This window comes from Marmota flaviventris, chromosome 7 (assembly GCF_047511675.1).
Source record: "Marmota flaviventris isolate mMarFla1 chromosome 7, mMarFla1.hap1, whole genome shotgun sequence".
NCBI lineage: Eukaryota > Metazoa > Chordata > Mammalia > Rodentia > Sciuridae > Marmota > Marmota flaviventris.
In genome coordinates this window covers 1,905,030-1,919,471 of record NC_092504.1, presented here as the reverse complement: position 1 = coordinate 1,919,471, position 14,442 = coordinate 1,905,030, and the positions used below count along the sequence as shown (strand labels likewise).

Below are 14,442 nucleotides of genomic sequence, written 5' to 3'. Positions count from 1 at the left end.
AGTTCAAAGCCAGCCTCAGAAACCAAGCAATATCCTGTCTTAAAAAACTAAATAAATAAGGCTGGGGATGGGGCTCAGAAGTTAAGTACCCCTGGTTCAGTCAACCCACGGTACCAGAAACAAACGAGTGCAGAAGACAGAGGAGCGCTGCAAGACCATCTGTGACCAGAGGGCAGGGCAGGGCAGGGCAGGGCAGGGCAGGGCAGGGCAGGGCAGGGCAGGGCAGGGCAGGGCAGCCTTGAACAGCGCCAGGAGGCCCAGCGGGAGGCTCTGCCAGCTCCCCACCCTGCACTAAGGTCTGAGGACAAAGCACACCAGCCATGGGGCTCTGGGCCTACTGTCCTGAGACAGCAAACAAAAACACCTCTGCTCCTCTCAAATAAGAGGGCTCCAAGTGGAGAGCGGCCCCGGCTGGCGCATAGACGGCGCCGGCTCCCAAGGCTGCTTGGCACTGGCTCTGCAGGGTGCCGGACGCCAGCCAGGAGCCGCATCTCGCTCGCCAGCCAGGCCACACCACACCCAGGAGCTTCTCTCTCTCTCTCCCAGACCTTCAAGAGTCTTTGGATGCCTACCTGTTCTTATTCAGAACTCTGGGAGCCCCATGTGCTGAGGTCCTGAAGGAGAAGTTATTGGCTGCCGCTGGCCAGCGCACCCACAAACTCTCAACAGGCCCAGGCCCCTCCTGCCACACACACAGGTCCTGCAGCTCCAGCTGACCCTGCATGAGCCGCAGCAAGACTTTCCCTGTATCTTAGCACTCTCGACCTAGCCTAAGCGCCAGTCCCGCCTGTGGAACAGCCTTTCCACCCTGTCTCCCTCCTGCCTGGGTCATGGCAGCCTCACCAAATGCTGCTCCCAACTGCCTCCCAGCTTGACTGCACAACCAGTGCCCCACCCACCTGACTCTGCGTGGTCTGCTGAAGGGCAGGGTGGCTGCTAAGCTTCCGGGCCCCTGGTCCAAAAAGCAGAGACCCCTCCACATCTGCCTCTGCAGAGGCCAGCTGGGGAAAGTGTCCGCCAGGACTGAGGACAAGGTGGGCTGAGCAGCTTCGCTGCTCCACACAGTACTGCTCATGGAGCACCCCCGCCTGCCCAGCAGCGTGACCCACTCCATGCATCAGCAGGCACGCCAGTCCGCAGACTGCCTGCCTTCTAACTCAGAGAATGCTTAGTCCAGTGTTTTCTACAAACATCAAGTTTCTAAAGAGCAGAAAGGATGATTAGCAAAAGGCACACAGAGAGCTGTCCTGCTCCCTACAGGAGACTTCCGTACCGTTTTTGAAGACTCTTCCGATCCCTCTGACCCCATGGTAGCGGCTGCCCCGGTCCCCCTCCATGTACGGGAACACTCGCGCCTGATGCGTCCAGTAATAATCTTTAGACCCAAAGAAAAACACAGGGAATTCTCCAATCTCGTGCTTCATTTTCTGAATATTTGGGGGAACATTTTTGGGATGGCAAACTTCTGCCGGCCACCATCTATTATAAATATTAAAAACAGGGTTCACAGACTCTTCAGAGAGAGCGGCAATCATTTCAATGCTTTTAAGTACTGTAAAGTCAAACAGACACACGTGAACAGAGAAAGACAAGAGCACAGGGCTGTCCTCACACCTGTAGTTCCCCAGTTTGACCCAGACGATGTCCTGGAAGTGCAGCCTCTTGCCTGCCCTACAGTCGTTGCAGAACCAGCTGCCGTCGGGCATCTCAATGCTGAGGCAGTCGGGGTGGAAGGCTGCTGGGCAGGCCTCGCAGCACAGCAGGCTGCCCCCTGCAAGAGTGGGCGCAGGGTGAGCCTGCTTCCCTGGGCCTCGGCTCCGTCCTGCCGCTCCAGGCCAGGCAGCACCCTGCCAGCACAGACCCAGCCCTGAGGGCGGGCAGGCCAGCAGGCCAGCAGCGAGTCTAGGTACATTACAACACACTGCCCAAAGTGGAGCAGGCCCACAGGGCAGAGGCCCCTCACCTTTGGAGCACACGAAGCACCAGCTGACATTGACATGGGTGTGGTGCCGCTTTCCCTTCCGAGCGGTGAAGTGGCCCGTGCAGATGATGCTGTTGGAAGCAATCACCGTGCACCCTGCTGCCAGACAGGCGTCCCCTCCATGGTAGGCAACAGGGCATCGCACACAGCGCATCATCTTCCCTGAGGGCGAGAACACCCTGAGGATCCCGGTGGCTGCTACCAACCTGATGGCAATCAGGACACCGCAGAAACCCAGAGAGCCTGTGAAGGCACCACCTCCAGGTGACAGAAGGTACTCAGGACAGACTGCAGGGTAGCTCCCAGATGCCATACCCTCAGTCTGGGCATGGCAGGCACTGGAAGGGCTGTCCCGCACACTGTCCGACCCTCCCTGCCAGAAGCCAGGAGCTTGTCCCCAAAACATCCCCAGGCATTGCCACCCCCAGGGGAGAAGCCCTGGTGCCCTCAGCCCAGACAGCTGCCCTGAAATGCTAGCTCAGATGTAATCCCATCCAAGAATGTTTCCTGGGTTCATGAGGTGCCCTGACAGCCAGAACCCATCAGGGGCCCTATGGGTCCCCGTCTCTTAAAACCAAGAACCCTCAAGACAATTTTGGGATAAAAAGGGGAGGAGGGTACAAGTGGGGGCAGGTCTGGCAGTGAAGAAATCCCAGCAACCAGCTTTGCATCCAGTACCAAGAGGAGGGGAAGCTGCTGGAGGCGAAGCCCCTGACCTCTGGCAACAAGCCCAGCATGCCCCGCGGGAGGGAGCCAGGCACAGCCTACCTTTCGCCGGCCTTGGATGTGAGGGGTTGGAGGCATGGCAGCTCACGCAGCTGTGCAGGGGGCAGCGAAAGCCCCGGCTCTCAAACACAGTCAGAGGGAACTTCCTCACACAAGCCTCATGGTAGAACTTCCCACACTGAGTCACAACGCAGCGCCTCACCTCCATCTTGCTCTCTTTGCACACGAAGCATGAGTGGACCCCTAATAGCCAGTCAGGGAGGGAGAGAGGAGGGTGCCAAGAATTCAACTGTGGTTCCAGGCTGCCAGAGCCCAGCTGCACTCTGCCCCACCTGCCCATGGGGGCACCTGGCTCTCTCCAACCTTGCTGACTTTATCCTCATCGGGATAAAGCCAGCTGTGAAGAGTGACCCTGCAGCTACTGAGCTCCAGCTTCCCCTCAAACACAGGGAAGTCCTACCACGCGCCAGGGGCCCCTCCCTGACCGTGGTGAAGGGCCGCTCACAGACGCAGGCCGCAGTACCCCATGCAAGGTGTTCCTTGGGTTCCCACCTAGGCTGCTTTGACAACAGCCAAGGACGCCTCAGGCTTGCTGTGCAGTTGTCCTGCCATGGTGACCCCAAACAGGCAGCAGGACAAAGGCACTGACCAGTTGGGCAAGCCTGGATCCACCTGCTGTTGAAAGGGAAGCTCAGAATAATGCATTCCGTCCCTACCAATGACAGTGTTCTGTGACCAACCAGGTGACCTGGCTAAGAAGGCTGGCTGTCCACAGGTAGAGTGAGTTCAGGCCCACAGGGGGACATGCAGGGGCCCAGCCACCATCAGACTCCACCAGTCACTGTGCCCTAAACTATATGCAGAGTGCTAGGGTGGCACTCACACCCTGAGCCTCCCACCTGCTGGAGGGCACCCAGGGAGCAGGCTGCAGGTGGGAGGGGCATGCTCTCTGCTGATGTCTGGGCTTGGCTGCTGCAGGGAGGCGGGAGCAGGAGGCGGTGCAGCAGCACTGCTCTGGGCAGGAGGGGAAGCCACAACTTGCCTGAGGCACACTCGCTGCAGGTGAACCTCCCTTCCGGTCTCCGGGAGAGGCCCAGGCAGGTGAGGTGAAAAGCCCCACAGCAGGGCCCTTCACACAGCAGGAGGCTGCCCGTCTTCTCGCACAGCTGTGGGACAGAACAGGCAGCATGAACCACACAGAGCAGGAGCTCCTTCTGTGTCCTGCTTACCCTGCGGCTGAAAAGAAGCCATGAAGAGAAGCAACCATGATGAGTTCAGGGTCACATCAGAGCCAGGTGACACAGTGGTCAGTCCCTCAGCAGAGGCTAATGATACAACAGGCCCCAAACCCTGAAGGCACACTCACAGGTACTTGAGCTGGGCAAGGAAATCAACAAACCCCAAGGCATGTTTTCATCCTGTCAGAGGGGACAGGCTCCAAGCAAGCAGCACGCCAGACACTGCCAGGCCCCATCACCAGGCATTACCACTCGAGGGACCCGGGCGTGCCTGGTGCACAGTGCCACATCAGCCCAGAGCTGGCCTGGGCAACTCACACATCACACGCCCCACGTCCCTCCGGCACAGTACAGAGGCATGCCCTAGGGGAGTGGGAGCTAGTGATGCTCACCTAAGTGGGGACAGGCTGGGGGTCTGCAGGAAGGGGGCCTGCCCAGCCTGCATCAGACACCCTGCAAGGGATCGGTGCTGCGGCCCCTCACCTGACACACGTACTCCTTTTTGGCCGTCATTCCTCGTTCCGACCTTTTAGATGAGATGGACACTTCGGTCTGTGTTTCGTCTGCACTCTCATAAGGAGACTCTGAGGGCTCGTCCACTAGGCTGTCCGAGACCTGAAGATTAAGGAGGCGGAGGACAGTTCACTAGTCACAGAAAATGGTGGCTGTTGTGCCCTTCAGGCTTGGCCTGCCCCCACCCATCTCGGAGTGACGCGCTCCAGCCTCTGGCCTCTGCAGTGGTGCAACCATCAACAGAGCTGTGCAGTGTCCAGAGGTGGACACACTCCACTCAGCATTGAGAATACTCATGTACACAAAAGCACGTTCCTTGAAATGAAGAAACGCACGAAAACCCAGTTTGCTCTTCTAGGCGAGCTAACACAGGCTTTGGGACCAGGAACCCTCCCTTCCTTACCCAGTCTGCTCAGGTCCAATCACCAAATGGGTCTTGAAAGGAAACCAAGGCTGCACGTGGCGGCAGTGCAGCCCGCTCACGTGGGGGTGCAGGCCCCACTCTTCCTACACTGACGTGCTGTCCCAAGGTCAGCGGTCATCCCAACTCCACCCACTGACTGCTGCTGTCTCTTGCCCTCCCATCCAGGAGGAGGTGCAGTAGGGCCTTCTCGGGAACACAAAGTCTGAAAGCAGGGCCAGAAAGTCCTGGAAACCCAGAACACCTGGAGCCCAGGGGGATGGTGTTCCTCCACCCAAATGTCCTCCACTCCACAGTGGGCATCAGGACCAGCAACAACCTCGCTCTTCACAGAGCACCTTGCCCTCACTGGACCAGCCGTAGCAATAAGCGTTTGAGAAGACAGAAGACCTTCTTGTCTATCAATTTCAGGTGTGTTTAAAAACTTTTCACTTTGTATTTGATGGTAGGTAAATAAATGTTGAAAACTGAATTTTGGAGCTGGAACAAAATAGAAACTGCATCCCTGCACGCCTCAATAATCACCATAAAGACATCACAGTCTTGCTGCTTTTCCTTCAGCACCAAGCTAGGTATTAAAATGGGGCCACATTAAAAATGAAACTGCAACTCCACCAGGGTATCTGACTGACTCAACACCCTTATTAAGAGCTTTTTCCAAATTTATCTCACTGAAACTACAGGAGTGGTTAGAAGAAAAGAAAGAAGAGCTCCTGCGGGCGGGCGGGCGGGCTGGCTGGCAGGCAGGTGGTGGGCTGCTTTCAGGGGCCTCCGTGGCTCCGACTGGCTCATGGAGCAGTGACAGGGCCCTGAACGCCACTACTGGAGCCTCACTAAGATGCATCTCGTGACAACAGTCCAACAAAAAACTCATTTTTCTCACCTTTTGCAGGAAGATGGGAATAGCATGAACCAACACTAGATTAGAGGGCGTCGAGTCTTAAGGTTGTCACCGGAAGGCTGACTAGCTGGAAGTGCAGGGCCCACTGCCCGTCCCTCGCCCATCAGCTCACCTCCCACTTCTTTAACGTCAACATCCAGAAACAGGCAACTTGAAATGCTGAGTTCAAACCCCAAATTCAACATGTCCGTCAGACAGAGGTCACAGGTGGGGGTCTGAGCACTTCAGAGGTGAGAATGGAGTGGGTGTTGGGGGAGCCCAGGACATCAGGAAGCAGCCCCACCGCTGCCAGATGCTGACCCATCTGGTGGGGGAACCGAAGCCCAAAAAACAAGGCCTTTAACGCAAGCCCTCGGGAAGAGAGCCCAGCACTCTGCCCACCAACCCGGTTCCTCCCTGAGTGTGGCTGGAATGAATTTAAAAGCTAAAAAAGGAGAAAATACATGGAGAGAAAGACAGAAAACACAAACCAGTCCTGGGTCAGAGGAAGGAACAGCACCTTTTATTTAAGATTTACAGAAAGTTAGCACGTTTCCACTTGGAGATATCTCCTAAATTAACAAAGTCTGTTTTGAGGAAATAAACAGGAAATACATATTTGAATGGCATTATAAATGTTCATGACACACATGAGGCTCATTTCCTGACTGGGGCCCAATCCCACATACAGAATACAGACCTTACAATATCACAGTCCATGGCAGGTGGCAGACCCGCCCTCACCCCGCCTCCCCGCCAGCCAGTAGGAAGGGTCCCTGGCTCTCAGCGCCTCTCCCTGCAGCTGCAGGCTCCGCCTCCACACCAGGTGACAGCCAGCTGTGGAGGTGAATGTCACCTGAATGGGCCCCACAATCCCAGAGCTCTTCTACAACCCCCACCATCCCTCCCACGTCGACAGGAAGTGCTGGAAAGGAAAAGCCAGCGCCCCAAAGGACAGCCTTCCTGCCGCCTCCTCACCCATCCAGGCCAGATGGGCAGCAACCATCTCCCAGCAGCTCAGTTCCTGACTTCCCAAGTTTTCTTGAGTCTGAAAACCCTTTCTCCACTCTCTACTCAGTGATGGTACCAAGCTGCCTGTTCTCCTTAGAAATACATCCTTCAGGGCAGGGAACACAGGCTCCTTCATCTAGCATGGGGCCTGCAATGTGGCACCGCCCAAGGGGACAGGACAGGGACAGGACCGTGACCGCCTTCCGCCAGCTGCCAGCAAGCACAGCCACAGAAGGCTCACTCACCACAGCCCCGCCCCTTCCGGGTGCTGTCACACAGTGAGTTTTTAATTTTTTGACAAAACAAATCCCTTCACAAATTGAAGACTACATCATTTTTGAAATACAATCACAGACCTTGAACAATAAATATTTCTATAAACCAACATTACTTTTGTATTTAAGTTACGCTTTTGTAAAAGAAACTGATTACTAAGTACTTTCACAGAGTGTTTTGGATTTACAAATGATAGGAATCCTGTGCTCAGCAGATTTAATGAGTTTTAAATCAAAAGGACTAATCTCAAAACAGGTCTTCCAAGTTAACATCACAGTGAAATATTAGAGCAGAATTAAAATGATTTTAAAATAAGTCGTCATCTAAAATCTGGAATTCAAAATAATTTTTGTTAAAATGACCCTTCCAGGTTACACAGACTGGAACCTTCCCAGCTGTTCCTAAATGACAGGGTAAGGGCCAAGAGTGAGTCACTGAGGACATAAAGATCTCTAGTCCACAGGGCCATCACATGCTTCTCCGTTAGCTTCTAATCTACGCCAGCTTCTGTGAGAAAGGGCAGCAAGGACCCAGGGGAGTTGTGGCCATAGCTGGCCATGTGGCTGCTGCTCCTAGTTCAAGACCTGCCTTGTCCAAAGCACAGGGAGTCTCTAAAATGGTCCCAGCTGTGCCTCAGTAATGGCCGCGCCCTGCTGGGAAGCAGGCTGGTGAGCGTGCTGGGCTGGCTGGCTGAGCCTTGTCTGGAGGGTTTGAGAACAGACAAGACCATCTCCAGTCTGCCTCCTGCCTTGGCTCATGCAGCCAAGCAACATCCCTGCAGTCAGGCCAGGACCCCAGTCCACCCCAATCAATATCCCTGGATGGTTAGCGTGCTTCAAACATTGCCAGAGCTACATGTAAAACACCCAAGGACCACATGTAACCCTGAAAAGTTACAAGTGTGGATCCAGCACGGGACTACATAGGTACATGGCACCTACCAGGACAGGGCTGCCAGGTAGCTAGAGGGACTCCCAGGCAGCAGAGACACTGGGAGTTCCAGCCCTCACCCTTCCAGGACAAGTGCACAGGCTCTCCCGCTGGCTAAGGGACGGTCCACCTCCATCACTGGCAGGTCAATTAGCGGTCATTTCTGATAAAAATATTACCCAAGGAAATCAAAATAGATTTCATTTACCCAAAGTCCTAGAACACCCAGTAGTCAGCATCTGTGTGTGTGCAGTATTGGGGATGGAACCGAGGTCCTCAAGCATGCCACAGAGCACTCTGCCACTGAGCCACACCCCAATTCCAGGAATAGGCATATTTCTTTAAAAGAAAAACACTTGAAATGCCGTGAGGAGCAGAGCCTGGGCATGCTGGGAAGCCTGGGGTGCACGGGACAGCCTGAGAGGCAACAGCAAGGTCCTCAGTAGCTGCTGTGTCTGCCTCTAGAGTTCCTAAACTAAGGTAATAAAAATATTGAGTTTTAAAACATAAAATGCTCCACGTTCCACACTGAGTCCAAAGGGCTGGCCTGGCCCAGCACATGCGTCTGCTTGGACAGAAGGGTGTGCAGTGGCTCAGCTCAGCCAGTTCAGAAGGCTGCACTAGAATCAGCGACTCAGAAATGAAGCAAGCTCACTAAGCCTTCCAACTGCTGACACTCCAGCACTGGGAGGTCCACAGGGCCCCGGCTCTGTCCTGCGCTGCACCAGGTTGCCACCACACCCTTCTCAGGTCACACACTTTCAGTCCTCCTGACTGACACGTGTGCATGGGCAACCTCTTCTGTTTGGGCAGCTAGATGCTAACCTACAATCTCAATTTTCTTCTCAGCGTGTTCCTGTGACAGGCCCTTAGAGGGTCCCAGCATCACACACACTGCCTGGCCACACCCTTGGGCCGAGAGATGGGGGACTACAAACCATCACTGACAGCGCAGCTGCTTCCTCCTGCCTTTCCTCACTCGCTGGCTTCCAATCTCTAAGACCCTATTTGGGTCTTCCTGGGCCTGAAGGGCCACTCGAAGCAGGCTGCCCAGCTCCCTCCTGCATCACTGGCCCCTCTGCCAGGAGAAACCTCCTCATGATAAAGCTGGGCCTAGGTCTCTCGATGCTTTCCAGGAACATTCTCTTAAAAACACAGGAAGTTACCACTTTCAGTGGGGAAACATGGATACAATGAGTGCCAGGACCACCCTTAATGTCCTAGCACTCTGCAGAAAGGCCAGCCAGGCAGGACGGCAGACCCTTGCACTCCACAGCACCATTCCTGACACTCCACTGGCACACCACTTCCCAATGCTCGTCTTATGCACGAGAGCCACCTCCCTGGCCAGGCAAACATGGACCTGTGGGTGTCTGAAGCAAGTCAGACGAGATCACAAGCAGAACTCGTCTCAACAAAGGGCAGCTCAAACGTCCTCAGGCCAGACATGTACCACTGCTGTTCTGACAGTTGTAGTAAACAAAGGAATTCCACGTTCAATTCGCAGCATAATGAATTTTGTACTCTTGGCAGCTTGTCCAAGCCTGAGCTTTCAAACAAGTCCACCTCTGACCCCAAGGAAACTGCTTCTCTGCCACAACACCAATACTAGTCTTCAAAGCAGGGTACTTCTGCCACATGCAGGACTGTTCTCTAGAGGGCAGATGCTGCTACCCTACCCCTAAACCTACACAGCCAACTCCTAATGTCCCTGGGGCACAAGGTCTTCCCAGCTGAGGAGCATATGGCCCTGTGAGCACTGCTCTATCCCTGGGACAGCACCCTCCTCCCTTCCAGAGAACAGCACCCCTCCTTGGCTTCCCACACAAAACCCACCGTGCTCCAATTTCAAATGCACTCCCTCATTGGGCCCAGCCTCTGAGGCCAGCATCCTTACTGCAGGACGCCATCTGAACCAGATCCATTTTATTCCATCGTGTTTCTCTTATTTTAAAAGTCAGTGGCTAATGTTTTGACACTCTTAAGTCTACCCAAGCTCCTTGGGTTCTCTAAGGGTACCAAAACTCAGACTGCACCTAGGCTATCTGAGGTCACATCTCCCACTACTCTGAGCAGATCCATGAAGCAGCCCCCAGCCCTCAGCCCGAGTCCAGCACCCAATGTGCCACACAGACCCAGCTTCTGTCAGACCACGGTATTGCCCCACATGCATAATGTAGTTGAGAGGATCACTGTTCATGCCAAGGCAAAAGTTATGCTTCTGGATAAAAATGGAATGATGGTGATTTCATCTTTTTATTGTCATAACCATTACTGTCACAACAGCGAGCCACTGAATCCTTGCAAGGTGCCAAGCACCCCGAGAGCTTACATGCGTTACAGTACTTAGTGTTCGGAACAAAAGCATTCCTTGGGAACTTTCATTACAGGCCAGACACATCTGAGGAGTGGCCAGGAACAGCTGGGCCCCGTTCCTCTGGCTGTGAGCAGCGCAGCTGCTGCAGGAGCTGGGGCCCATGCCGCTTCCCCATGCAAATGTGCGGACACTGGGCATGGCATGGCTGGCACCAGGACCATGACACATGTGCTGCTGACGCCCCACAGAGGTGACTGGCGAGGTGGCTGGCAGAAGTAGCCCAACATGGCGCCCTGGGTGACCATCACCAAGTCAAGAGGTGGATGGTTCACAATGGACTGTGAATGGTACTTGGCCCAAAACTTACTGTGTCTAGTGTCATAGTAAAACTGTTCATAGAAAAGCACAGACTCAAAATGCCTCCTGCCTGTTGTGCTGGAAACTGGGTTCATATCTACAGCACTGACTGCATTTCACTGGCAATTAAAACAGCTGACGAGGACCCCTCCGTGTGCTGTTTGCTCTTTGTCTCTGGAGCAATGGGTGCTGACATTTGTTCACAAAGATGCAGGGAGTTATGACCTGGGGGAAATGACCCTTGAGGCAGTGTCACTGCTGCAGCTCTGGGGCGGCCCTCCGAGGGCCTCCTCCCAACTGAACTCTACGTTGCTCTCGGAGTATGGGTGTCTCTACCATGAGATGGACGTGACTGAGTCAATGGCCTTGATCAGGTTCTTACCTTGGTCTTACAATGTGTTATCTGTTCTCTTCACTGTATGTGTTTATTAATGCCAATAAAAACAGAGTACCATATGTCTTCCACACAATGACTGTGAGAGCAAGCATGTCACTGAGTGTGCCGATGACGCACGCCCGCGGCAGACATCTCGGGCCATTACATCACTCTAAGTGCAGTACAGGGCATCTGGTTCAAGTCCAACTTGACTGATGTGGGCTCCCACAAAAGCTGTCACCAGTGAAGGCGAAAAAGTAAGAATTTGCTCTACTAAGGGAATAAGAAATGAAGTTACAAAACAAATCACATCAATTCCTTCACAGGCCGTTGTCATGCAAGTGTGCAATTTAATATATTCTCTTCGTTGGGGTGATGTAGAATCATGTAATAATTATTCCAATAAAAATTTATTTACCACATACACATTTGTCAAGAATTTAAACCACAACACGACCTACAATGTCTTGAGATACCAATCTTAGGAAAACACCTTGTTTTTTTCCAATCTAGTGTGACTGAAATATAAAGGAAGGAAATATAGACATGCAAGAGGGAGGCGGCCCTCACGAGGGCTGGTGGGGTGCCCGGCCATAGCCACCACACCAGAGCCAGCCCAGCAGGCTTCCAGGCAGCCCTACAGCACCAGCAGTATGTAGCACTGCACACCTGCAGCTGCCGGCCACGGCTCGGCAGAGTGAGTGCACAGTGGACAAGCCTCTCGATCACCCAGGGCCAGCCAACCAACAGTGTGACTCTGTGAGCCACACAAAAGAGACCTCCTGGAGAAGGCCTCACAGTCCAGGTGAGCTCACATAAGGAGCACGATGCACACCATAAGTTTGGGTCACCTCAAGTGTGGGAAGGTTCCACATGTGATATAAATACGCTCTGTCATTGACCAACCTCTACAGCTTGACAGTCACACACAGATTCCGTCTCCTGAGCTCAGAACAGAGACCACATCGGCCAGCTGCCCTCCCGTCTCACCTCCACCCTTACCACCCCAGCCTGGCCTGCACAAGACTGGCATCCAAGAGCCGCAGAAAGGATTCCAGTGGCCTCGATGCTTTTCTCTCTCTCATATCTGACACCAACATCAGCAAAAAGTCAACCAGAATAAGAAAAATTCATCAAAAATGTTTTATAAACAAAACCACCAACTTAAGTAAAAGGGCCTACAGAACTAAAACTTTCTGTTTTTAATATTCTTATTTGGAATTGCAGGCCACCTTTCATTTAATTTCTAGGATACTGACCTGAACTTGGGCAAGAAAGAAAAAAAAGGGGAAATGATTTATATAAAATCTGCCTTTCCAGGTTCTAGCAAGCTCCTAATCAGAAGCTTTGAGAAGAACCGAGTTTCCAGAAGGAAAGAATGTTTGTCTATACAGCAAGGAACAGGTGAGCACCTCGCCACAGCCTCTGCCTGGCCCCGCAGAGGGGCCCACAGTGCTATCCCTGACTGACAGGAGAAAGAAGCCATCCTGTCCCGCCTCACTACCCTCTTCCCAATAATAGCTAAGGTCACCACCTCCTCACAAATACAAAAACAGGACTCATGTCCACAAGGAGAAAAGCAGAACCACAGGGACCAAGGGAAGAAATCAAACTGGAAAGGAAGCACTGTGAAGGGAACCACCGGAGACTGGGCCACGCCCACCTCTGCAGCACAAATGCTAGGCCTGCATTTGTGAATGCTGCTTTTTGCTAGCTTTTGGCAATGGCAAAGTCCCAGACTTGGTAGTGCCTTCTAGGTGTCATGCCACAATGACAGTAGCAACAGCCTTGAACAGCTACTGCTCTGCTGTCCTGCTCTGCCAGCCCAGGAAATAGGCAGTGGCACAGTGGCAGTTCTGACTCTCCTCTGGGTGCCAGATGTGGAACGCATGAAAACCAAGGGACTTGTGGCTTCCCCAGGCACCTGAAAGCCCCTCGCCCCTCCCACAGAGTGCACCATGGCCAAGAGCAGCTCAGCCAACAGTGGCCCTGTGAGAGCCAAGACGGACCCCCTATGTGAGGAGGGACAGCGTGAGGCCTACAGAACACGGCATGGTAAACACAGACTGCAAGGACAAGGAAACAGCCTCAAGAGCGGGGCATCCACACATTCACACCTGCGCATGTGCTCAGCTGGTAGCACCACTGTCCCTCCTGTGCGTGTTCTGAGTTAGGCCCTCAATGCGCCCCCATGGAGAGCACTGCTATGTGCTCGCCGAGCCTGACCTTCACTCTCACTCAACCTGTAACCACAGCCTTCCCGGGAATACAGGGTCCCATCATCATCATTTTACCTCGTTCTCGGTCAAGGACGCAGAAGGAGACGAGCTTTTGCTAAACCCGAGAGCTGCAGATGCTGCTGCGGAAGCCCGGTTTCGCTTCTTCAGTGGTTTGCAAGCATCAGACAGATTTTTTGTTGCTGAAAAATAGTTTTGTTTATTAAGTAATGTTTGAAATCTTAAACCCTCAGCCTCTTGCTGCTATAAAATTACCCCTCAAATAAATGAAGTTCTACAGAGACTCTTCTGGGTCCCTTTGTCATATTAAGGGCTTAACTTTTTATCATGGAAAAATCCGAATGTAAATAAAAGCAGATAAACTGTACAGTGAACACCAGGTCCCCAAGACCAGGCCCCCGAACCATCAGGCCAAGGCCAGAGAACTCCATCCACACCTTGCGCCATGTCCCCTTGACAGAGTATTCTGGAGCAAATTCCAGACATGTCATCTCATCCACAAAAACCTCAGTGCAAACCTCTAAAGCAGTTAACAGACAACAACACCGTCAGTATACTTGAAAGTAATGTCCCCTTTCTATCACCAAGGGCCCCCTAGTCACACTGAGAGTTTCTGCTGTTTGCACATGTTCTTTAAAGAGACAGGCTATTTAACTCATTTTCAAAAGCCAGCAAAGCACCTCACACAATTCAGGGAAAGCGGCTTTGCCAGTCTTCACTTCCTCAGGCTTATTCTCCCAGGAGCTGAAGATGGTTAGCCACCTCTGATAAACTGTCAGGCAGATTTCAATAATATAATTAATGAAAAAGGTAAAGGTGGTGTGATTACCCCTTTCAAAATTTGTTTTGATAAGCAGTTTTATTTTTTGGTACTGGGGATTGAACCCAGGACACTCTCCAACTGAGCTGTATCCCAGCCCTTTTCAAATTTTGAGACAGGGTCTCATCAAGATGCCTGGGCTGGCCTTGCACTTTCGACCCTCTTTCCTTAGCCTCTGGAGGGACTGGGATCACAAAGTGTGTCCACCCCACCCAGCATTAAGCTGACTTCTTTAACATGTGACAAACAAGCAACCAGTAATGACTTTTACTCTTAGCTAAGGTGAACAGAGATTCGGGGTCCTCGAGGGATGGCTTTTGGCAACAACTAGTGCCATCAAGTAAGAAATCTGAAAAATT

The 14,442-nt window shown here is 52.9% G+C and overlaps 1 protein-coding gene across 6 annotated transcripts in view; it reads right to left on the bottom strand.

Annotated features, from left to right (window-relative positions):
* The window catches only part of Nsd2 (nuclear receptor binding SET domain protein 2), a 77,712-nt gene that overhangs the window by 16,784 nt on the left and 46,486 nt on the right, over nucleotides 1-14,442 (bottom strand). For 4 of the 6 annotated variants that reach the window (XM_071614084.1, XM_071614086.1, XM_071614087.1 and 1 more), the window contains 7 exons: nucleotides 13,321-13,445; nucleotides 4,429-4,560; nucleotides 3,750-3,873; nucleotides 2,750-2,950; nucleotides 1,964-2,143; nucleotides 1,615-1,771; nucleotides 1,274-1,479 (listed from right to left, as the gene is read on the bottom strand). In XM_071614084.1, coding sequence (XP_071470185.1) covers nucleotides 1,274-1,479; nucleotides 1,615-1,771; nucleotides 1,964-2,143; nucleotides 2,750-2,950; nucleotides 3,750-3,873; nucleotides 4,429-4,560; nucleotides 13,321-13,445 — 1,125 coding nt within the window. Of the gene's footprint in view, nucleotides 1-1,273; nucleotides 1,480-1,614; nucleotides 1,772-1,963; nucleotides 2,144-2,749; nucleotides 2,951-3,749; nucleotides 3,874-4,428; nucleotides 4,561-6,260; nucleotides 11,261-13,320; nucleotides 13,446-14,442 lie in introns of those variants that run through there. The other 2 variants (XM_071614088.1, XM_071614089.1) reach the window with 2 other exon arrangements.